A 24,566-nucleotide genomic window follows, 5' to 3' on the forward strand; every position below is an offset into this window, starting at 1 on the left:
CCAGTCACTGAGACAACCGTGCAGAGGCGTCTGCGTATGTAGAAGTTTGGTGTGTAGCGACACCACGGGAGAGCTTCGACTTCCTTCCATGCCTAGCCGTGCGTGGCTTTGCAGTGTCCAGGGAAAAGGGGATCCTCGGTGCTGAGCCGACGCTGGGTGATTGGACCTTTAAGGCTCTTTGGCAGAGGCAACACACCCTTTCGGCCCCGGCATCACGTAGACGGCAACCCTGGGCTGAACCACACAGGAGAATTCAGCTGTCGTCTTTTCCTGTGTCTCTCTCCTTACATCTTCGTCTTTTTCTCCTGTTTAAATCTGTCCTGTCTTCTTCTCTTTTCTATTTACGTCTTTGTTTCCTGGCGGCTAGGGTTTATCTTGTGTGGCTGTCCTACCTAGGGTAAACCGCATTTGGTTATAGCAATGATGTACTGCTAGCATAGGGCAGACTTGTTCACATTGTCTGCCACGCCCCTTGTTGAGCTCCTTGGTAGGTGGTAGGCGCCACTGCCGGTGAAGCCATTTTTCATGGGACCTCAGAACCACCCTGTAGCCGATCGTGCCCTGAAAAGAGTACGCACCGATGCATCATCTTTGATTTCCCCCAAAACATTGAAAATTTCTCAAAATACCATGTTCTTCACTGCGATGAAAAATCAACTAAAGTCAGAGCAATATCACCTTTCCTCGCGGCCAAGTGCTTAAAAGACACCATTGGAACCGGCTATAAGGCCACAAAGATGGAAAGTGGAGACATTCCCTTCGAAATAAAAGACAAAGAAAAGTACAAGAAACTTTCACACCTCCTAGTGTTTGGCAACGTCCCTGTATCAGTTACTGCCCATCGCACTCTGAACACAGTGAAGGCATAGTATCCGATCATGAACTTGTGACACTATGCGAAGAGGAACTTCTTGACGGATGGAAAGACCAGGGCTTAACACATGTGCAGCGCATAAACCTCAGACGCAACAACACTGAAACCAAAACAAAGCACCCAATAATTACTTTAAATTCAAGCATTCTACCCCAGACACTCAACACGGCTATGTAAAACTTCGTGTGCGTCCGTATGTTCATAACCAGACACGTTGCTTTAAATGCCAGTGATTCGCACATGAGTCCCAGACTTGCCGAGGTCAGCTTTTGTTAAATGTGACACAACTTGTCATGGTGCTGATGAGTGCGAATATGATGAGGTTCACTGTGCAAACTGCAAAGGCAGTCATGCCACATACTTCAGAGCGTGCCCAGCATGAAAAAGAAAAAAAATAAATCATCACCTTAAAAGTTAACGAAAACAGAGGGTTTCATGAAGCACGACAGCAAGTCTCACCTTCTTTCGCACTAAGAACTTTTTTTACTCAAGTGGTGGAACGAGGGGTGGCACCACAATGGCCCTTGGTGGGTACCTGGACTACGCCTAGCGTGTCCAGATCAAAGCAACCTGTCCCTCTGGTGGGGGCAGCCAGCGCTACCCCCCCCCCCGACAGCCAACCAGTCCACACCGGTGGCCTCTAGAAGCCCAGGCAGCAGCCAGAGCAATGAAGAGACTAAAAAGGCCCTAAACACCTCCTGCCCGGTGGGGGCAAAGACTTCGTGGACTGAGGCGAAGTCTAAGTGACACACATATCGCTTTTTGTAGCGGGTGTCTAGCGCCTCGCAGAAAGCTCTGGACACCACTTCTAGCCAAACGGCACCAGAAGCGCCAAAGAAGCGGCGACATCTTATCGACTGCTTTAAAAAAATTACAGGGCCTCAAAAAAGCCCTGTCAAATGAGGCAATCTTAGTCTTGTCTACGCACAGCACTTTTTTTTGAATTCATAATGAATAAAATCATTCAGTGGGATGTTAGTCGACAACTCAGAAATCTAGATGATGTTCGAAAACTTCTCAGCGAGTTCAATCCAAAAGTGCTGCGTGCGCAAGAAACACGCCTAACTCCTAAATACAGCAGCTTTCTCCGTCAATAAAGTATTTCCGAAGGACCATGAAGATTCTGTCGTTTTATCTGGCAAAGCAGCCGTTATAGCTGGCAGAAGTCTCGCATACCAGCAAATGAAGCTCCGGACAGCCCTTAAGGCAGTGACCGTTCGAGCTGTACTTTTTTTACAAACTCATCCCCTTATGCTCTCTGTATATACCACCACACCATAAGCTTAAGAAGCGCGACTTGGAATCATTAATAGATGAACTCCCCAAACCTTTTTTTTTATTTTAGGTGACTCTAACGCACAGAATGCGCTGTGGGGCAATTCTCGCTGTGACGCTAGAGGACGTCTCATTGAACAGCTTCTTTGTTCGTCTAGGCTATGTCTCTTAAATACAAAGGAGCCTACGTATTTTAGCCTCAAGAACAATTCATGCTCCTCGATAGATCGTAGCATTTCATCACCATCTCTTTTAGCAGATTTTAAAAGGAATGTTCCTAAAAACCCTTATGGGAGGGATCACTTCCCCATAATTTTGAGCGTGCCAAAGAAAAGCCAACTATCTTCCCAGGTTCCGAGGAGGAAGCTTGACTCAGCTGATGGGGAACAGTGCCAAACTCTTACCCACTTGACATGAACTGAGATGTCTGCTCTGACCATAGATGATGCTGTCACAGCTTTTATTCCTGATGCCGCATCTAAGCGTATTATTCAAACGAGCTGAATGAGTTCTAAATGGCGAGGTACATGGTCTAACGATGCCTGTAAGAAAGCTTGAATAATTCAGAACAAAGCGTGGGAATCGCTTCGGGATTTTCCAACGGTGGAAAGCCTCGGAAATTTTAAGAAAGTCGAATCGCAGGCAAGATGAACACACTGACAAGCCAGACGAGAAATCTGGACAAAGTTCATTACGAGAATCAACTCGTACACAGATGAAAGAAAAGTGTGGAGCATAGTCCAGAAAATTAAAGGCCAACAACATATTCTCTCCCATTAGTAAAAACCCTCGGAGAAAGCTTGGAGGACCAAGTCAACCTTCTTGGTGCACATTCTGAAAATATATTACGCCCCTCACACTACTCTGACGCAATCAATAAATACAAAGCACAGTTGGAACAAAAAACCTAGAAAGAAAATCTAAAAAAATTAAGGCTTATAATGAGCCAATGTGCTTAGCATAATTGCAAAGGGGACTGAACTGTTGCAACACATCTTTTCCAGGTTCTGACACCATGTTGTATGAGAAGCTGAAGCAACTACTCTCCGAAACACAAGAAAACTCTCCTTTCTCTTTACAATCTTATCTGGTTTTCTGGTGTGATCCCGTCTGCTTGGAAAGAAGCTGTGATAATTCTAATTTTGAAGCAGGGTGAGGATCAGTTGTCTGCTACAAGTTACTGGCCTATAGCATTAACTAGTTACATCTGTAAAGTTTTCGAAAAATTGAATAATTGCCGCCTACTCCCTTTCCCAGAATCAAACCAACTGCTAGGCCCATACCAGTGCGGGTTAAGAGAAGACCGATCCACCACCGATCGTCTCGTACAAATTGGGTCACCCATACGTGAAGCCTTTGCCCATAAGCAGTTTTTTTTCATCTGTATTCTTCGACAAGAAACAGCCCTATGGTACAGCGTGGAGGTTTGAAATATTGAGAGACTTCTCGCATACGGGTATACGCGGTAATATGTTCAATAATATCGAAAGTTACCTGTCTGATCGCATATTCAGGATTCGAGTGGGCAATGCTTTGTCCGGAACATCTGTACAGGAATCCGGAGTACCACATGGTGGGTACACACAGCGGCGCACTCTTTATTATAAAAATGAACTCTCTCCGTCTGTACATCCCCCATAGCATATTTTAATCCACATATGTTTACGACATGCATATAGCTTTTCAATCGTGTTCTCTCGGCATCTATGAGCGACAGGTCCAGCTTGCTATAAACAAAGTGTCCAAATAGGCTGATGAAATTGGGTTCGAAGCCAACCCACAAAAGAGCACATGTGTCCTGTTCGCACGAAAAAGAGGTTTATGCCCTGATCCTCAGATTGTTATGAACGGCGAACGTGTGCCTGTAAGCACTGAACATAGGTTCCTAGGTATATTCTTGGACTCAAAGCTGACATTTGTACCACATCAAACACCCTAAATTAAATGCATGAAAACAATGACTATCCTAAAGGTACTGTCGCACACATCCTGGGGCAGCGACAGAGAGTGCCTAATTTTGCACAAAAGCCTGGTACGTTCACATATTCCCTATGGGGCAATAGTATATCATTCAGCCTCACCAAGTTCATTGATAATTTTGGATCCTGTACATAATCTTGCATCCGCCTCTCTACAGGTGCCTGTCAACAATTCCCTGTAGAGAGCAATAACACTGAGTCGAATGAGTGATCACTCTGCATGCAGAGGTCCTACCTGGCTTTTATCTATTATCGGAATGTAGGTGGTGATGACGAACAGCCTAAGGAGTCCATAATTCTTGATTTGTCTAGCTTTGCACTTTTTGGAAACCACCCCTCAATGAGGCAGCCTTACTCACTTCGCGTGAGAGGCCTAGCCGAGATAACAGCTGTGCCACATTTTGAACAGTGTCTCATGAACCCTGCTGCATACCTACCGCCGTGACAGTGGCGGGTCGTTTGATGTGATGTATCCTTCCGGGAAGTGACGAAGCAAGCACCTATTGCACATATACACACGTATTTCATGGAACCTAAACACAAATACGCTTGCACTGAGTTTTTCACAGATGCCTCCAAGTCTCTCACTTCTGTGTCCTATGCAGCTGTAAGCCCATCTTTTTTGGCTTCCGGTATTTCGTACCCACAAACGAGCATTTTCACCGCAGAAGCTCATGCGCTATCTGTGGCTGAAAAACATATTAGGAATTAAAACTAGAACGCGTGGTTATATACACGTACTCTATGAGTATCGTAACAGTTTCGAAATCATAAAAAAATCTTTGCTTGAATCACTTTACTCGCTTGTATGCACGATCTACGCACTCAAACGGCATGTTGTAGTGTGCTAGCTGCCAGAGCACCGCGAGATTGCTGGAAGCGTGGCCGCAAACCAGCTAGCTGTACCCGCGCACGACAATGCCACCACCAATCCATCTTTGACTGTCTCTGCACGTGACATGACGTACTTCCTGAAACAAAGCCTAGGAGCTTATTGTCAGCGCCTATGGGATAAACAGACTGAAAATAACCTACACACTATCAAACTCAAATTTGAAAATTTGTCACCAGTATCTAAATCATGCTACGCACAAGTAAAACTTACTAGGCTACAAATAGGACACAAACACAGTACATATTCTTATCGTCTGTCTGGTGGTGAAGAACCCAGCTGTGACAAATGTGACGAATCAGTTAAAGTTCTCCACACCCTTGTTCAGTGTGGCGAGTTGGATGGTATCAGAAAAAAAGATTTTTACTGCCCTATCAATAGCAGCTTCCACAGCACCCTTCTAATTCATCGGTAGGAATGCACTGTTTAAACAAAAATTGGTGCTGGCATTTTTAACCAAAGTACAAGGTTTTAACTCTATATACCGAAATGAGCCGTCCTAGGTGACACATAACGTTGAGCCAACATGGTTTGAATGAAAAGAATGTGAGGCAAAGTTATATGGTAAAATATAACATTGCACTGACGCTTGTAGTACTACGTTGCCATAACACTGTTTTAATGTTGCAGCAACAATCAAATAATCACGTTGTCCTAAGGTGTTGTTTTTGACGAGGCAACAACATTCAAGTTATCACGTTGCCCTAACGTGATGCTATTAATGTGGCAACTACAATCAAACAATCACATTCCATAACCGTTGTATATAGACATCAAGCCCATGTTTAACAGTGAACGTAGCGACGAAATTGAGAACATAATCGCTGAAACATTCAATAACACACAAGGCAACTTTTTAACTTCGTCTACTCATTTGAACAGTGGCTGACAGTGGCTAGTCAGTGTGGTTGAGCAAGCAATGGAAAAAGCACGAACAATACAGACGACAGTTCAGTCTATGTTCTTCACACACTAATCCTTCTATGAATCTGGATTCTTTATACAGCTGCACTTTGTGTTTTTATTATTTATTTGTTTGACAATACACAATCGCCGTAGTGCGAGAGACAAAAACTACATAATTAGTCACCTGACTAGACCTCTATAGCACCGCCCCATACGTTTTTCACACAGGGTGACTGCATTGGCAAAAAAAGAAACACAAGAACACAATCACAAGGTCGAGACCATTGCGTTGCCTTCTAACGTCTATAGCTAGACACACTAAACACAGTGAATTTGTATTTGAGAAAGATATGTGCAAGAGCAAGCCTTTTAGACCCCAAATTTCCAGGCTACGAAAAGCCTGCTGTAGGCAGGCTTCATGTCAACATGTATGCATGCAGACTTGAAGAATAAATTACCTGTATATTTATTTATTATTGTGTGTTATTAAAAATAACATGTGAACCATTACATTATGAAGTGAGCACGCAGTAAATAAATCAAACTTTGCCTCCACTGTGATGAATCACCACAATCAAGTTTTAAAGAGTGCTTTGAGTATAAACACACAAGAAACAGATATACTAAAATGGGACTTGCATGCTAATATGATGCAAGGCAACAGCCACAACTAACCCTACGATTGGCAAGAATTATGGAAGCGGAACCAATAGGAACAATGGAGCTAGAAAAACAGCTGTTTCACCGAGACCTTGCTTTTAGGGAACTTAAAAAGAATGCATTGATTTGAGCATAAGATACAAACAGGAAAATATGTAACTGGATATAGCAATAAAGTAAAATCACGGTCGAAAGAGAAATAAAGAGATGGTGTAAAGAAAGGCAGAAGGTTCACCGGAAAGCAAGTATCTGGTTTGCAAGCCTAAACTTGGGAAGGGAGACAGAAATGTGAGGAAAACAAAATGAAAGAGAAGAAGAGAGCTGTAGGAAGGGAAAACACGCACACTAGAACGTCACAAACGTTCGACGTGGCGGGTTGATTGCAGAAAGTTTAGGAGGACGGTCGAAGTCGCAATGAATGTATAGACATGCTGAGCTTTCAGACAAAAAAGGGGGCCCATTGCGGTTCGAAACTGCCTTGACTAGTATTTGCAGTACTCAAGTATCTGGTAGTGTTTGTGACTGATGAAAATGCGATAGAGCAAAATTTTCACGTGCTCTGCTGTTACAGCTTTGTTAGAAACTCACATCGTCAGGAAAGCCTTTCATGTTTTCTTAATAATTGCGTGTAAGCAATTATTAAGCAATTGTGAAAAAATTGAGCAATCGGCCAAAAATTGGCCAAAAATAAGCAATCGTGAAAGAGTGTAGTTTTCTGTTACTGCCAAAGCTATCGTTCATGGCACCCATAGCAAACACCAGGCCTGCAAAACACACTGTCTGCAAGCAAATATAAACATCAAACGGCACCGTGATGAAAGGCTGCACTAACACATAAGGACGATCACTCATAACAAACACAGTTGACACCGACGTATAGAAAGCACGCCTGCTGAAAACACTGTGTTGATGGTAAGAGAACCTGAACCACAAATTGCAGTGTCGTCAAAGGGCATGGTAATCTGCAAAAATTATCACCCATAGCAAATAAGGGAGACGCCAACAAGGAGATGCCAAGCCGGCCCAACACACTATACAACAAACAAATAACACCTGACCACTGCAGTCCTCTTGCAATTTGTCCAAAGCCTGGCTTCAGCTTCGTTTTGCCTGTAAGGCTTATGTCACCTTGAACAAAGGAACCTACCAATTGTGATTTCCTTGCTGGAGTAGGTCGTGCGAGAAGACACACCACTCAGGCAAAGCTACTAATGAGATGCCATTCTTTCTTGACATGACCTAACGCAGCTTTCTATGTCGTTGATGTAGAAGTAGCACCACGTTTATGCAGCTGTCCAAACGACTTGTTACGTTTGCTCAACTGCAGTGTTTTGCTAGTTCGTCAAAACACAAACGGCTGAGGCATATGTCACAGTTGGGCTCCTTTCTCCTTAACATGCTACCATGCATTTCGATGCTGTAAGTTCTGGCCATTACTGGTCCCACAACACCTTTTTCATAGAATTTGAGGTGTAAATGGTTGCAGTCCTAATGGAGTCTACTTTTTCAGTAATGGAAGCTTCGATTCTTTCTCTCTGTAGTATTTTTTAATTCTGTTTTTTCTACCAAGACTGCTAGTGCAGGGTAGGCTAAGTCTGCTACGTGTCACGCAAGATATTTGGCTTTCTGCATCAACAGTGGAATAGTTCCTCTTGAAGTGCAAGCCTTGTTCGGAACAGTCAAGCCTTCAATGGGCCATTCGAAGAGGGTAAGCCGGATCTGGAAACCTGAAGTTTGGAGAAAAATCAGGTTTCTGCAAGACTGTCTACGAGCAAAGTGCTTCGAGGTGGACAGGGGGTGGTTCGCTGATCACAAGTTAAAAAGATATCATCAAGTAATCGCCCAGACAACACAGTTTTGGTGGCAATGCACACCAAACTTTTTGCCGAAGAAACCCAGGAAGCTACCTGCCGATCCAGCCAAGCTTCATTTGCCAGACAACGTGGAGCTACCTGAACGAATTTTTTGCCTGTTGAAGAAAGAAACGAAGTTTTCAGTACCACCGAACCTTCGGGTTCACGAACTACTGGCTACTAATAGGAGGATAGCCAAGTGTGCGCCCAGAGATGGCGGAGAAAGGTGCCTATTGGATGTGGTGGACGTTCTTTTGAAGAACGTTCAGCGAACGCATCTTCACCCTAAGGACCCTACTAAGGCTGTTGTCACGCCCTTTCAGAGGAACCATCTATAGCTCATGCAGGCCGACAAGGAAGGTGGTTTCGTGGTACTGACAGCAAAAGCCTTAGGTGAAAAGGCTATTCAAGCTTTACAGAAGAACTTCGTACCAACGAAGCCCCAAAGCAAGCAAGGTGAAGGCTAAAGCTATTCTGCTAAGTTAAGATCTTGAACTTTTAAAAATTTCTAAGGCTATTAGCACCTCCAGGCAAGCAACCCTGTCAGTGTTCTTCAGTGCAAAATCATACAAGGTTGGCATGCCTTTCAGGTGCATTGCAAGTTAACGTGACTCGTGGCAGTTGCATGTCAGTAAATTTTTAGTCAATTACTTTAACACGGTTGAAGTCAGAGACCCGTTTGCAGTGAAGAACTTGAATGAAGTTATGCAGACTCTGCACTGCCTCCAGGGTGGTGCGTGTGGCTTTTCAGTCGGTGTTGAAGACCTTTTTTATTCTGTGCCGCCCTAGGAGCTATTCAAAATCGTTAGAACCTGTATTGAAACGAACGGAGTTCTAGCGTTCAAGAGGGCCGCAGGCGTATCTTTAGGTAACTTTATGACGTTGTTGGAATTCTATCTTACCTCAACCTTTGTATCACATGATGGTAATCTTTACGTTCAGCGACAAGGAATCTGCGTTGGCTCTTGTGTCGCTCCAGTGCCGTGTAACATGTTCTTATCCTCCTTCGACATTGTTTTAGCTCAACCAATTGACGATGCAAAGATGCTGAAAGACTTTCGGTACGTGGACGAGTTTTAGTCATTTTAAACGCTAACCCTCTGACGACTACCACTAGTTCAGTGGATGATATTTTAGCACTTTTCAGACAACATTCTAACGGCCTTTCGTTTTCGCATGAGGTTTCCACTGACAATAAATTGCAGTTTTTAGACTTCAGCATCACGTTCTCGGAGCGACACGTGTGCTGGGCGTATCATTCACGTTCGCGCAAAGAGCTTTTACCTTTTGATGCAGCTCATTCTAAACTTGTAAAAAGAGCCATTGCAACCATGTGTCTCGAGGGAGCGATAGTGAAATCTTGCCATCACAGGATTTACGACAGCTACTTGAATCAAGTTAGGCGGCTGCATTCAGCTGGCTATCCTAACTCTGTCAACGTATCCGTTTTGAAACCCTCCTTCAAAAGTTCAAGGGCAAACGAAAATGCAGGCAGCCGAGGGATAAACGACCTGTGGTTGTTCCATATGTTCATAAGGTACCGCACAACCTTAAGAGCGTGGCGAGCAGGTACAATGTGTCTCTTGTTTTTTTCTGTGCCACGAAAGCTGGCTGGCGTATGCCCACGTATTTCTAAAACACCGAGCGCCTCCACCTGTGGAAAAATACACGCTTCGATGTTTGTGGTTTGCGTAGTGGGTGTGGTGTACCTAATCCCACTTAGTTGAGGCCGGGTTTACATCGACCAAACTTGACGGTGTTTGAACGTGAGAATTAAGGAACATGAGCTTTCAATTCGAAATCTTTCCGGAGCATATTTGCCTGCGCATTGCCGTTCCTGTTCTTGTGAGGCAAGGTTTTCAGGCGTTTCTGTCCCCGCCAAAAGCCCAGATGCTCTGGCCTGTGAAATAATGGAAGTGTTCTGGATAAAAAAAAGGTGACTTGTGTATAAGTGACACAACATTCATCTTGCGCAAGTCTGAGTTTGATTTTTGCGCTTTGTTGCTTGATTAGATATGCCGGTTGAACGTCCTCAGTTTTTGTCTGTGGTCATGTGACTAGGTGAAGTAGGGTGCTCTGCACATGCGTGTGCGGCTATATATTTCCTGCGTTTCTCCTGCAAATAATTCAGTTGCGAGTACGCTGTTTCTCTGTGATTATTTCTTCCTGTGGTGCTTTAGGCGTCTAGAATTACCCCTCAGTAGGTTTTTTAAGTAGCATGTTTTTTGTCGACAGCGTAGTTATGGTAACCTGTCAGCAGTTAGGCGAGCTTCCCTTTCTGTTTCAGCGTGGTGTTCATGCATAAGTAGCACCACCTTTATGCAGCTGTCTGGACGACTAACACATTTGGTCAACGGCAGTGCTTTTCTAGTTAGTCACAACAGAACGACGGCTTAGCTGTATTTATCACACAATCAACTATTCATTGATGTCAACTGATTTGCGATGGAAGTCGTGTGCGAGCTGCCACTGCTTGGTGAGCTTGGCGAGCTCTCTACATGACAATTGGGGACTATTGTCGCTAGTTTGCAGAAATGGTTATTCATACCTGGGGAGGTCTGTTGTCTGATCATCTGGTCGCATTGTTACTGATTGTTAAATTCATGCACTACTAGAATTGTGGCAGTGGGGGAAGAGTCAAGACGCTATATAGCTTGCCGCTTTAAGCAGCGAAGTGTGTAGCGGGTATACCCTTTGTTGCGTGTCGGCGTAGAATGTGCATGAAGGGTTCATTCCTGGTTGTGGAGTCGCCTCAGTTGGAGGAGCGAAATATATACTGTTGTAGATAATGGCAACAGGTCCGCCGGCTACGGAAAGTCGGAGGATCACCGTCCGTTCGATAGGTGCAGTTTCTTGACTTGCAATTGTGAAATAAAGCAGAAATCATTGGGTGAACAGCAACAAATTCGCCCAGAAATCGCCGATCATGTACTTACACGCTCAGATGTCTCTGCTATGGACGTTATTTTGTGTAGGAAGATCCGCATCAAGCGAGCTCACTGACAATAATTAGCTGTTGCGTGGAAGCATTCTGCTTTTTTCACTAGAGGTCGTCGTTATCGGTCACACTTGAACGACTCCTCACGCTTTACTAAGCCACCCAAACTTGGCGTCTTTGACCGAGATTGCAGAGCAAAAGCACACTAAGATAAGATCCTCCTCTGTGCTACTGTGTTACGACGACGACGACGACAATGACGATGCTGATGATAATGATAGTTAGTAGAAATCGAAACTGCACAAGTCAATTTTAACTTCATTTTTAAGGTGGTTTTGTAAAGTAAAAAAAGACAGGTAAGGCAGTATAAAAAAGTGTGGCAATAGCTGTTTGGAAATGTTCAAATTACTTGTACGTACTAAAATATCCGCAGGGCAACGCTATGACTTAATGAGTCTTGTTTCGCACGCAAGTGGTTGCTTGTGCACGCCTGTATAATGCAGTTTCTCCAACTCGGCTGATAGAACTGCAGCTAGATTGCAATTGTTGGCGTCTTCGTGTGGGATAAGTCATCTGTCTCACCATAGGTTCACAAAAATTGTGGAGCTCGCTCACACTCACTCCTAAAATATACCTTGTGGTTAGCGCTCATGCGGACTTGGACTCAACAAAATTTCCCTGAGCCTGGCTCACAATCGCAAAAGTTTTCTTCACCCGTACTCACTCAGACGTACACTCACGGCTATATCTGAATCTGAGAGAATCAAGCGACTCATGACCTATATGAGTCCACCAAGGCGTCGATGCTCTTTAACACAAGTGTCACACGTCATCGGTGCTCTTATTAGCGCATTTGGACACTGTACGCTTGATAACAAGTTTCAACGATACTCTTTAGAAGTCGTGAGTCACTGTGAGTATAATTGTTAATCTAGAGAAGGCTGGTAGTAATGCTGAGGGTCAGTAGATAGGGGTGGGCAAAAAAAGCAATGGAACCGCTCAAAAAACATGTTTTGCACATTAAACTCACACTTGTGAAGACTTTTTTTAACTTGACCAACTCGGACTCAAACTCGCAAGAACACCATTCACCAGGACACGCACTCAAGGTTCGATCTCAACCTCGTTGACTCTCGAATTAGTTCCGACCTGCGTACGTTTTCACTGACCTCACTCATTGCATAAATTTGTACCTGCTGGCTTCAAAGAGAGTCCTGTTTCGAAAACACCGAATAGTGCACAAAAGGAAGCTCCCAGTGATAAAGCTTGTTTGAAATCGCACCGCAAATATATGTTCTTAGAGCAGACGGTAACATTGTGGCTACGCATGAATATTCCACAGCAGACCCTGTTCCACATGGCATGTAGCGAAGTTTGCAGTGCCAAAGTGTACCTTTTTCTGCTAAATTTGTGCTCACCAAAAGAGTTGGCTGTCGGGCGAGCTCGCGCTTTGACACAGAAACCATCGTGAGGGTACACCTACAGACAACACACACACACGAGGACATGCGCAAACTGCTAACTGGCTTTATTCAAAGAACATCCACATCTTTATATATCCAAACCCTGTGCAGGGGCACCGCCACAACCATCACAAAATTTTAAACCAGATCACAAAGGTATTGGAATCCAGAATTGTTTAGCGCAGTGGAAGTTTCACTGAGGCACTCGATACTTGCTTTTTTTGCACCCTCATTATGCGTTTTCACGATGGTTTCAATGTTGCGCTCATCAGACGACACCAAAACGAAAATGCAGTCATAATTAAAAACTAGTATTACAATTTGCACGTAGAATATTTATAATTACCTAGTTAATAAACAAGCAATAGCCTTCAAGATCACCACTGGATATATTTGTCTCGGAGGCTATACATTGTCAAAATCGGGTTTTCCCTTGCATCACGGGCTGTTATAGTCACGTGATAGCATTTCGCGCTCAAAATATTGAAGGGTTTTGTCGCCGTCCCTTCATTGGTAGTTAACAATATGAAATTTCAGTTGATATAAAGTCTGCAAGGCTGAATTGAACGGCTTTGTGTTTTGCGGTGCCGCCTAGTGTCCGTGTACAACTAAGCAAGGCGTTCGGCGGCAGCAACGGGTTCCACCTGACCACTCCTCACGCTGCATGATCGGGTAAGTAGCGGGTTCTCTCAAGAAGGCCGTTTGCAGTCTTCCATTTTGTAGATCTTTTTGCAATCACATGCTTCATCGCATTATTTGTGGCGTGAGGCACGTTCACTGCCGGTGTCAAACGGGCACTTTTGATCACGACCTGGCTCCCAAATTGAGCATTGACTCAAGTCTTGGACAAACTAGATCCAGATCCCAAATCAGCCCTACTGACGAGCAAATGTGCTCGTGTGACACCGATGTAATCTCTTTTATCCAGCCAAAAATTAAAAATGTGACATTTGGGCGTTCATCCACTTTCAATATCTCGAAATATGTAGTGTATACGATGTATGCACTAAACAAATTAAAAATATTATCAAGTATTTTGTACTCAGAATCTTTGTTAGGTTGATCTGTGTGTTTATTTCTAGAAAAAATGGCCCTTTGAATGAGTGGCAGCCCCTCGTTTGTTTAAAGCAACGGTTTCACCATGTTTCCCCGGCCCACCGGTTTTGCCGTAACCTCTTCTGTTGCATCTGTTATCATGTGCCTCTACGTTTGGCTCAAGTCTGCATTACTATATTTGTACATGTTTCTTCGTTTCATAGCATTACTATAATTTTGCCCCGGCGCGGTGGTCTAGTGGCTAAGGTACTCGGCTGCGGACCCGCAGGTCGCGGGTTCGATTTTCGGCTGCGGCGGCTGCATTTCCGATGGAGGCGGAAATGTTGAAGGCCCGTGTACTCAGATTTGGTTGCACGTTAAAGAACCCCAGGTGGTCAAAATTTCCGGAGCCCTCCACTACGGCGTCTGTCATATTCAAATGGTGTTTTTAGGACGTTAAACCCCACAAATCAATCAATTACTATAATTTTACCCCAACTAGTCTGTGAGGAGATTAAGTACGATTTTCTTATGGCAGTTGAAACAACCGCAGCCTGTAAAGCGTATCCCTATCGACGTGGTGACGTGTGGCACAACTATTCATTTGCTTTAACCTTTTGCAAATATTTCAAAAGAGAGTAAATGAATGCAACTTTCTTAATTATTGTGTATTGATCTTATAAATTACACTGTGTCTACAGGTAACCACTCTAGACACTCGAATGCTAACCACTTAAATGTTTCCCATAACCTGAATGATTTAATGTTTAAAAATTAACAGAGTAGATTGACCCCCTGATAGAGGCTACCTAAAAGTACTACACGATCTTCAAAGACACCTGCAATCCCACTTATAGATTCAGAAATGCCTTGTCACTGTTGTTTGTATGCTATAAAGGTTTCATGAAGTCTATCATTGACACAGCGCCCCTTCTGACCCATGTACCTCCTGCTGCGTGTCAGTAACTGTGCACATCATCCCTTTAACACAGGTTACATACTTCTGTCGGCGATGAGTGCTGCAGTGTTTCCTTCCTTTTATCTGATCGATGAATCTGAGTAGGTCAGAAAGTTTCGGGGGCCATAAACACTACTTCAACTCCAGCACTTTCTCCTTATTTTCTAGTAGAGCTTGTGACAAACACTGGGCATGCTAAGTTTGACAGCCCTCATCTTTTCTTGCAGCCCTTCAGATGGTATGTAGGTCCTTTCTACGCCTAGGATACCTCGCATGCCAATGCAAATCTTCGGCTAGAGGCAACTCGTTTTCAGTTCAACCTGCAATATGAGGTCTAGACACTTACTTGGAAATTGCTTCTATCATCAAGGTGATCCACACAGAGTGCTCTGCAAGGCCATGTGCATGGCCGCTCTCTTGGGCCCTTTTGTGTGCCCCGACAAGAAAGGCAGCAGTGGCTTTCATGGACGAGACTTATACTGCCAACTTGTACACCATTTTGTAAAAAGCTGTGTTAAGCGTAGTGATTCGATCGTTAAACATTCAGGAATCTCATGTGTTGCTACAAGGTGCTGGTGCTTGTGCTACGAAACCTTCATACTGGGCTTGACAACCTACTTGCATTCCACCGATTCTGCCAAATTGAACAGTAAAAAAATTATCCACATAGCAGGAGATTGTACAGCACTGAAACCTAGCAATCTCTTACTATTGTTCTTTCAAATACTGGTCAAGCGCAGGTCTCTAAGAATCGATACACTGTTCGAATCAATACTAATACTCTGCCGTTACAAATACTCTTTTATGGCCTAGCCAGGAACAGCGTGAAAACACTCAAGCAACAGCGTGAGAAACACTTACAAACACCTGTCAGTGACATTCAACGCTTTCCAGGAAAGGATACTGCTCAAAGAAATTCGGTAGCATCCTTGACCCAGAGCAGTAGATCCTTTCCGGTGGCAGGCTGTTTGTATTTTGTAAATCATTGTGTAGACTTTCAATGAGTTGTATTGACCTGTGCGGAAAGGAAAAATATTAATGAAAGGTTGATGACTTCTAGTGCTGTAAGATCCTCCTGCTATGTGGATGATATTTCAGTGTTTCACAAGGCAGAATCAACAGGTTTATAAAAAAATTTCCTGCCAACTTTCAAGTTTTCATAGGATGTGCTCCAACTTTTTGAAATAACGTAGCTGCTTCTCTAATGAAGCACGATGAAACTCTTGAACTTAAGGCGGTTTATCAGAGAATAACACTCATATTGGTGGTATGAACCTTGTGCTAGCAAGCCATTGCTGCTTTGTGTTACGGTTTTCAAAAGTGGCTAAAAGGCGGAAAATGCATTTGTCTTTGGGGAATGCTCTGTGGCAATCGTTTCATCACAAAGTAGGTGATGCATTTTCCGAGTAAACTTCCCATTTTAATATTGCGGGTTTTAGTCAATATGTGTTACAGTTCTTGTGATACCATTAGTTGCAGAACACCCCTTTGTTTTCTGTCTAAACAACTTACTGCCTTTTATGTGATAAGTTTGTGTTGGCTTCCACAACCCTTGCAAGTGCTCTCCTAGCAGACTTCTTGAAATGAAGAGGGGGCAGACTTGCATGTCTGCCCACAAAGGCCGACGTCCTTGCTTTGGCTGCGCATTTTCATGGGTCATGCATATTTAAATCAGAGAGGCATTTATCGCAGCAACCAAAAAGCCTTCTTTGAAAAAAGTTGTCTCTGCGGTGACTACGTCCATGTGGTTCTGTGTTCATGTAGCGATCTATGTTCGCTTGAAAACCACGTTACGTTGGACCTCACTTGTTCAGCACCCTCTGAAACCGAAATCGTGACTGAGCACTGCAAAACGTTTTTTCTAGGTAAGTAACTGTAACATCCACGATGAGAGTGTCGTTAACTACTTATTGCAGCAGAAAAAACGCTATGCAAATATTTTGTTTGAGTGCTCGGACTGTGTTCATGAAAGATAATTGAGCCCTTAAATGCTGCTTTTTCCGATGGAGGCGGAAAATGTTGTATTCCCGTGTGCTCAGATTTGGGCGCACGTGAAAGAACCCCAGGTGGTCGAAAATCTCCTGAGCCCTCCACTACGGCGTCTCTCATAATCATAGGGTGGATTTGGAATGTTAAACCCCACATATCAATCAATCACATACCCACATATCATCAATCAATCACCATCCACATATCAATCAATCAATTAATTGAGCTTTTGTTCTGTGACATGCAGGAGGGTCAGTGGCTCAGACAGGATCCTTTCATAATAATACACTCTGTGGGCATTATTGCAGTCTATAAACAGCAGTTTAAAGGTTCCTGTGAATCCTTGCGTGGGTGGATGGGTTAGGCTCATTTTTGAAGACAGATTGTTTCTTACACTTAGTTCAGGTCAAAGGGTCAGGGAAATAGTAGAGGTGGAGGAGATTGCAAGGTCAACTGACGCATGTGTAAGCATGTTATCGTTGCACCTTTAAGATAAAGAGCCCTCTCTTTTCGTGGGGTTTAGGGATGCGAGCAGTTAGGCAGCATCTTTTTCGCTTTGCTTATCCTGTTATTTTTATTCTGGTGCATGGTTTGAGGGTTTTATTTTCTGTATTTTTTCTGTGAACAGCTTACCCTTGCTGTAGCTAGATGAACAGGTGAACAAAAAATTTTGGTGTTGCAAGGGTTTCGTTATTGCAAATAACACAGTACTTACTAAAATAGACAAAGATGCATACCATCGAGGAACAAAATTGAGGACAGAACAGAAAAGGCGTCACTCGCAATTATTTTATTCTCGAAAAATCAACAAAATATATAAGCGTAGCAACCATGCTCGTGAACATTGCCTCACATGCTAATAAAAAAACATGAAAAAGCATGCAATAGGATCGACAACAAAAGAAAGATGACGAAAAATCTACTAAACCAAAAAAGATTCTAGGAAACAAAATTCCCTACTATGCAAAGCAACAGATGTAATACTAACATGAGAATCTTCCTTTTTTTTAATGTAGTATGCTTCCATAATTTCACGTGCCAAGGTATCATTATTCGTTCAGAGCACGGATACATTGGAAAACTTTGCCTCACACTTGCAGGAACCACAATGTGCTGAAAAATATGCCAAAAGTTTAATTTTTAGAAGAAGCTCTTGCTACCGACTTCTGTCCTTTCTGCACCGGCACATTTGCCTGCATATTGTGGTTCCTGCAAGTGTGAGGCTAGGTTTTTCAGTGTATCCGTCCTTGGTAAGAGTAATGATACCTTAGCACGTAAAGTATAGAAGCATAATACATTAAAAAGAAGAAAGATGGGCATGTTAGCATTGCATTTGTTTCTCTGCATGGCGGCGAATTTCATTGTTTAGAGTCTTTTTTCGTTTAGTGGCTTTTTGCCCTAATTTTTTTGTTGTTAATCTTATCGCGTGTTTTTTACTGGGATGTGAGGCAATGTACGTGTGCAAGGTTGCTATGCCTATATATGTCGCTAATTTTTTGACAATAAAGTTTGTTGCGAGTGACGCCCTTCCTGTTCTGTCCTCAATTTTCTTCCCCGATGGTATGCATCTTTTTAAAAATTGAGTAAGCATGTACCAACTACTCAAACCAAATGATTTATTAAGGTGGCAGTCCCAGTTCAGCAGCACCCGCTCTTCATTTTAGTCACTGTTTGCTGACGTTCTATGCTCAGCTCATTGATGTGAATTGTATTGCATTAGAAAGCTCACATTCTCGACTTTCTTATGACAGCTAGTATTGTCCGCTAGTCTGAAGGGCTATCGCATAGCACTCAGAACAGTGCGAACAAAGACCAGTGCTTTTGGTGTACAAGCCTCCGTTGCACTGGCAGTGTGGCGAATCTGTTCAACATAACCTAAAGAAATTTCCTCAGCCTTTTCTAAAGCATTATGCGCGGTTTTTATGAAGAGATATAGCCAGTAAAAGCAATCAAAAAGTCATGCAGGCTTCAATCAAAATGAGCAGAACAATGTAAGTTTATGGGTGAAGAACTTTGTTCAACAACAATATGGAATGGGTTTCCAGGCTTAAATGTTCCCAATGTCTATGCGAAGTTGTTTTGCATTCTGACGAATAGCTCATGAATAAAAGCTGCTTGAATTCACAAATTTATGGATCCCCTTGTTCAGGCATTACCGACGAGGTGGCAAAACTGTCAAAGATGAAAATCTGAAATTTTTAGTAGTGAAGCAGCCAGCCTTTTTGTGCAGAAAAAACTGTGATAAGTTATTTAGAAAAGTGTAAGACAGAGCGAATTTAGATCGTTTTTCTACTTTCCAGGTTTGTGCGAAGTTACATTTTTTTCCTTTATTGCTAATTGACAATTATTGCCCATGTGCAATTATTGCACATGTTTTGTAATTACCAGCGCTCACTAACTTCGCGTAGCAGTGCTTGAATTAAAACAGTTTCAAAAAATAAAAAATATTGCAAACATTCTTGGTGGTGGCGTCATCCGTGAAAAGAAGCATGAAGTTTTCTCGTGTCAGTTCTGATGTTTGTCAAAAGTGATGCCACGAAACATGACTATGCCACCGAAGCACGTATGGGTTATTTCTCCTTATTCCAGATTTCAGTGTTTAGCCCAGTGGGTAAATTTAGTCGCTACGTCTCCAATACACAATCTAACGCCTAGAGGCTGCTGAAAAAAAGAAAGAAAGAGAGGAAGTTACCGAAAGAAAGAAGGGAACAAATCATGTCACATTCCTGAAGAAGTGGTTCGGCAATTGTGCCGATGATTCCAGGACCTGCTTGGCGGCTCGTCTTTGTAGCCAGGGGACTGCAGAAGCGTTCCTGAAGTTACCAGAGAACATCACTTTTCCTTCTATGTTTGAAACTCGTAGGACATTACCTGGGGTCTTTCGTATGCGGGGAGGTGAACAATGTTTGGCAGTTTGTGTTCAACGTGACACTGGTTGAAGGGTAGTATAACATTGGACCTTTTTTGAGAGACTAGCCTGCACATGTGAAGGGGTGGTGACATGACACGCATCACGTTTTTTTTTTTGGAGAGTAGGAGAGGTAACAAGGCGAAGCAGTCTCCATAAACGTTGCACAGAGTGGGGACAGTTGCTAAATGAGAGGTAGCTTGAGTTGTGTGCAAATCATTTCTGAAAAATACTAAGCCGCCAAGATTTTTTCGCCACTGCGTGGCGGATAACGTCAGAGGCTACTAACCCCCAGTTTCGATTTCGGTGAGTTCTATGAAGGCGCTCTTCAGACTTGACAAGGGTCCATTGACAAGTTTGTGAATAGCTTGCGGGCAAGTTGGTGAAAAACAAACTTGCATGTGCGCAGTAACTATATTGGAAACTGTGAGTTGAGCCATATTTTCCGGACTGCAGCAAAATGTGTGAATGGCTGCGTGAGCTTATAGCATTCCCAGCCACGTACAGCAAAACAAAGGTCAAGTGTCTTGACGCCTTAAGAAGTTTGAAAACAATATTTTCAGTATGTCAACTTCTTGATGAAAAATATGTTTGCTAGCGTAATACTTACTCTCAAATACAGTAACACATGTATTGCGAATTATCATTGTGTCCTCGAAGATTATCAATGTGATGCTATCTGGTTGTTGTAGTTGGCAGTGACTGGTCCAGCAGAGAGGTAGGAGGAATAAAGCTTGAACTGCACGAAATAGACAAGATGGTCACAATTTACCTCTAGCAAAGCTAAGCTTTGGCAAATAATTTGTTCGCTCACGTAGGTCATGCTATATCTTACTTTCTAGGCACTTGGCCTTCACTGACCAAAGCGGGGCATATCGCATTTACTCTCAGTATCGCCCACCACACACAGGTAAAAAATGAGACGTTTGCAGAAAACGTAGACGCACTCAAGCGTATTTCTCCCATAAACTTTTTCGAGTGCTCACTGCGTGCAGCCACAATTGTGTGAGCCGCCTATTCCCTTGTACATCCCAAACGACAAATACAATACCCGGACTGGTTTTGCAGCTTCCACTCGCTAAGGCAAGGGTCCCGATCAACTAGCGTGCTGTCCAGACACTCAAGAAGGTAAAAAAACGAAGGGGCGGGAGAGTGGGAGGCGCTTTCAAGTTTGAAACAAAAGAATAAGAACCTTGACAAGAAGACTGTGCGTGAGTTTTCGCGATAAGCATATCACATACTAGAGCTATAAGTACTCACATATGGGGGCACCAATGAAGCAATCGTTTCTTGTGATCACTTCGTATACCACACCACTGTGCTGCTGTTCTAAAACTGGAATGAAAATATCCGCGGTACCATGTGCACAAACTGATTAGATTCTGACTGGTTTACCTTCGCATTCGTGAAAGCCCAGTAAGTGCGCAGGTGGGGCGCGAAATTTATGTCCCAATAAGGCTCCCGAAATTCCATATATGTTTGTTTTAGAGGATTTGAACGCCGAAGCAGCCCTCCTTCTCTGCTTCTCGGTCGACTGTATTCCCTCGCCAAAAACTTTCTGCGCCTCATGCAGTTTGTCAATTTCTCGGGGATCTGCCCATATAATATGCGCCGATGTTACGTAATGACGTCATGATATTAAAAATTTTGGTTATCCATGATGTCAACCAATTATTTTATTTAGCACTTGTAGACAGCGACAGACACTTTTCGCGTTGATAAGGCCTCTAAACTGTCCCGACCATGTGTACTGTGCTGTTTGTTTTGTAGGAGCGCGCGAATATTATTAGCTTTTCAAGCTGCATCGAATACAGCCTAAGGCATAATGAAATAAATACCTGCTTTCTCAATTAGAAATCTGCGTGAATATGATATCGTCAGATTTGTTGTTCAAAGTTCAACGGGTGCAATTTTCATCGGTCTTACAAATTATTTGCGGTTCGAGAGGAACTAGTTTTACAGATGAAAAAAATTGACTCTCGTATGTTTCACTAAATCTGAGCACTGCATTAGTGTATGCAAGTGTGAGACCGCCCTCTAAGTTTGAATGTTGTGCTGATTGACGTCATCTTTCCCTCTGTCAGCTCACCACGTTTGCACCACATCATGACCGATGTCACCTCGATCCCCATTCATATTCTTTAAAGTTTGAAGGAGCTAGGTGAGAAAGAAAAAGAAAGTGGCATCGATAGACCAATTTAGCGCCGGCAGTGAATAATGCTACCGGCAGGAGAGTAAAGCTCCCGAAAAGGGGGCCATTTTAGCACATCTGTTAAAGGATGAGTGTGCGTTGTAATGCAGAGCTAGAGAAAGGGAAGTAGCAGGACCGGAAGTTTGCATATGCCGCAGGAATGTCTGACACCATGCCCATCAAGGCGCTACCTCACAAAGACTGGTGTGAGCTGCGGCCTGCTAGCAATGGTTTAAAAATACAGGCAGATCTTCAGAAACACCTAAAGTAAATGCTTTATTGGAACAGAAGCTGCTCTCAAAAAGAATTTTGATAGTTTCGTCTTTTTTTCTTCTTTTGTTCTGTGTGCCTTAAGCTCCGACAGAGGCATTGTAAAGTTTTGCATGTTTTTGTTCACTGTGCTTTAAGCTCCGACAGAGGCATTATAGAGTGATGCATATTAGAGTAATTTGAGTGTCAGAGAGATGGTATGATGTAAATAAAATGTCGCAAAATGCAGGTATTCTATTGCTTTGCACAAGGGAAAATGTTGCTAACATAAGTTACGCCAGTGAATTGAAGGCTAGGCTTTGTATCTGAGTTAGCCATGTTTTGTTATGAATTTGCAGCTTAACATGATATTCAAGGGAATGTCTCTGCAAAGCCACTGATACAGTGTCTTCAAGAGGAGGAAGTACATAAATTTTCATTCTTATACGACAAAGTGTAGAGCAAAAAACTAAGCTTGTCCTATTTAAAAAATTGGAAAATTTCACTTAGGGCAAATACATGAAATTGGGTCAAGTTTGTTTTGATGCTTTAAATTTAGAAAGAGCAATCTGATAGTGAACAGCACTCGTTGAGCTAACTACTAACCAAAAATTTGGTGGTCAACTGTTGCACTACTTGTATTAACACAGATGGTGTAGCCAAATAGAAGAGATGCATAGATAACAATTTCCAAGAAAACAACTCCCTGGCAATAGCATAATTATGGGATGGTAGACTATCAGTAGTTAACTTACTGCATGAATGTTGACTAGCAATGTTTATTTTGCATCAGGAGGGATTGTGTATGCAAATTTAGGAACTTACTCTATAAACATTTGTATTTTAGCAATTGTTTCTCTCTAAAAATTTTTGAAAATATGCCAAATTGACATGGAAATAAAACTCTGCTTCTTAGTGATTATAATATGTACTCCAACTTTACACAAGAAAAAATAACAAAACCTACACAAACATTTCGCCTCCTATGTGAGTGGAGTTCTCAGTGTGCTCTGGCACCAAATGTGTGAAGGTGACTGAATTCACTGATTCTCTCGTATGTGTCTACTCATCCGGATGGAGGCCAATATTGTTGTTGCACGCTGACAGGTCACGACGGTCTTACCATGACTTGAAGAGCTTTCTCCTCCCTCTCTTTTGTTCCAGAGCTAGCATCATCAAATTACGGAAGTTGAAGGCATGCCCCACTTTCAAGCAGTCTGACGAGTTTTATCTGAGAATGCAAGGCTTTTGTGATGTCCCCTTTGTGGTAATTAAAACTCCTTCACTGCTTCCTGCCAGTTTTGCCAATATAATTGGTGTCGCAGCCCCCGCACAGAAACTTGTAAACAACCCTGTTTTGATCGTTCGCAGCGGAGCTGTCTTTGAGCTTATAGAGCACGTTTAACAAGTTACAATGAGTCTTGAAAATTGTTTTAATTCCCAGCTGACGAAGTGCTATTCCAATGGAGTCTGAAAAATGTTCATCGTAAGGTACAGAAACAATGTGTTTTGTGTTTTGTGTTTTCTCGCGGCGCACTCCTTGTTTTGTTTTTCATGTGTTTCTGGGTGTCGTTGGTAAACCTGCTTGGATAATGGCTTGGTTACAATTCACCCACCACGTTTTCCAGGTATATGACTGCAAGTGCTGATCAGTGATGTATGCGACACCACATGCTTGATTGAAATAGGAAGGGAGTGACCAAAGGGCTCAAAGAGCACAAATGAGACATTGCATAAGCCAGCCATGCCACGCTTTATAAGACAAAACTCGAACACTGCTCAATAATGGGACATGTCTTCGACTTCAGTAATAAGACAAAGCTAGCTTGGAAACAAAAGTGGGGCAAGAGAAATCTTCTCGAGTCGTGATTCATTAGTGTGACAAGTTTCGCGTGACAACAACCGCAGCCGCATAATTAGCGACATACGAGACAAGCAGCAAACTGTGTAGCCTCCGCTCTTTTGGTGCCAGGGCATACTGAGGATGCCAGCTGCATATTTGGCAAAACGTCTATGTAGCTTTTGCTATCTGTTGCTGTGTTAGGTATGAGTCTATATTTTTAATCATGAACTGGCCTGTCTTTTGAAACATTTTTACATCTCATCCTTAGTTATATCTCTGCCTCATACTTTGGTCTACCAAAACAACTTGCTGATAATGTTATTTTGATGTTTCGGATGATTTTTTTTATTTTGTTTTAGGTACATATCCACGTGCCAGAAGAAGAAAATGAGAGCAGAATTTCATTTTATTTTGTCACCAATGTAGCTGATGAGGAATGACTGAAAGAAATACTACACTGTGAGTGTCATCTGTTTGGTAAGCACCATAATATGTCTCAACTTTAAACTACTAACAATTTCATTTGTGCATAATTTATGTAATCATGTCAACG

The 24,566-nt window shown here is 42.8% G+C and overlaps 1 protein-coding gene across 9 annotated transcripts in view; it reads left to right on the top strand.

Moving 5' to 3' along the window:
* Positions 1-24,566, top strand: part of LOC119160846 (uncharacterized) — a 275,521-nt gene that overhangs the window by 77,214 nt on the left and 173,741 nt on the right. For 2 of the 9 annotated variants that reach the window (XM_075880653.1, XM_075880651.1), the window contains exons 2-4: positions 13,436-13,512; positions 23,335-23,437; positions 24,373-24,490. The exons of 3 other annotated variants lie outside the window; for them this stretch is intronic. In XM_075880653.1, the coding sequence (XP_075736768.1) occupies positions 13,436-13,512; positions 23,335-23,437; positions 24,373-24,453 (261 nt within the window). In that variant the 3' untranslated portion in view covers positions 24,454-24,490. The remainder of the gene's footprint in view (positions 1-13,435; positions 13,513-23,334; positions 23,438-24,372; positions 24,491-24,566) is intronic. 4 more of the 9 variants (XM_075880654.1, XM_075880655.1, XR_012887704.1 and 1 more) reach the window with 3 other exon arrangements.

The sequence above is a fragment of the Rhipicephalus microplus genome, chromosome X (assembly GCF_043290135.1).
Source record: "Rhipicephalus microplus isolate Deutch F79 chromosome X, USDA_Rmic, whole genome shotgun sequence".
NCBI classification, from domain to species: domain Eukaryota; kingdom Metazoa; phylum Arthropoda; class Arachnida; order Ixodida; family Ixodidae; genus Rhipicephalus; species Rhipicephalus microplus.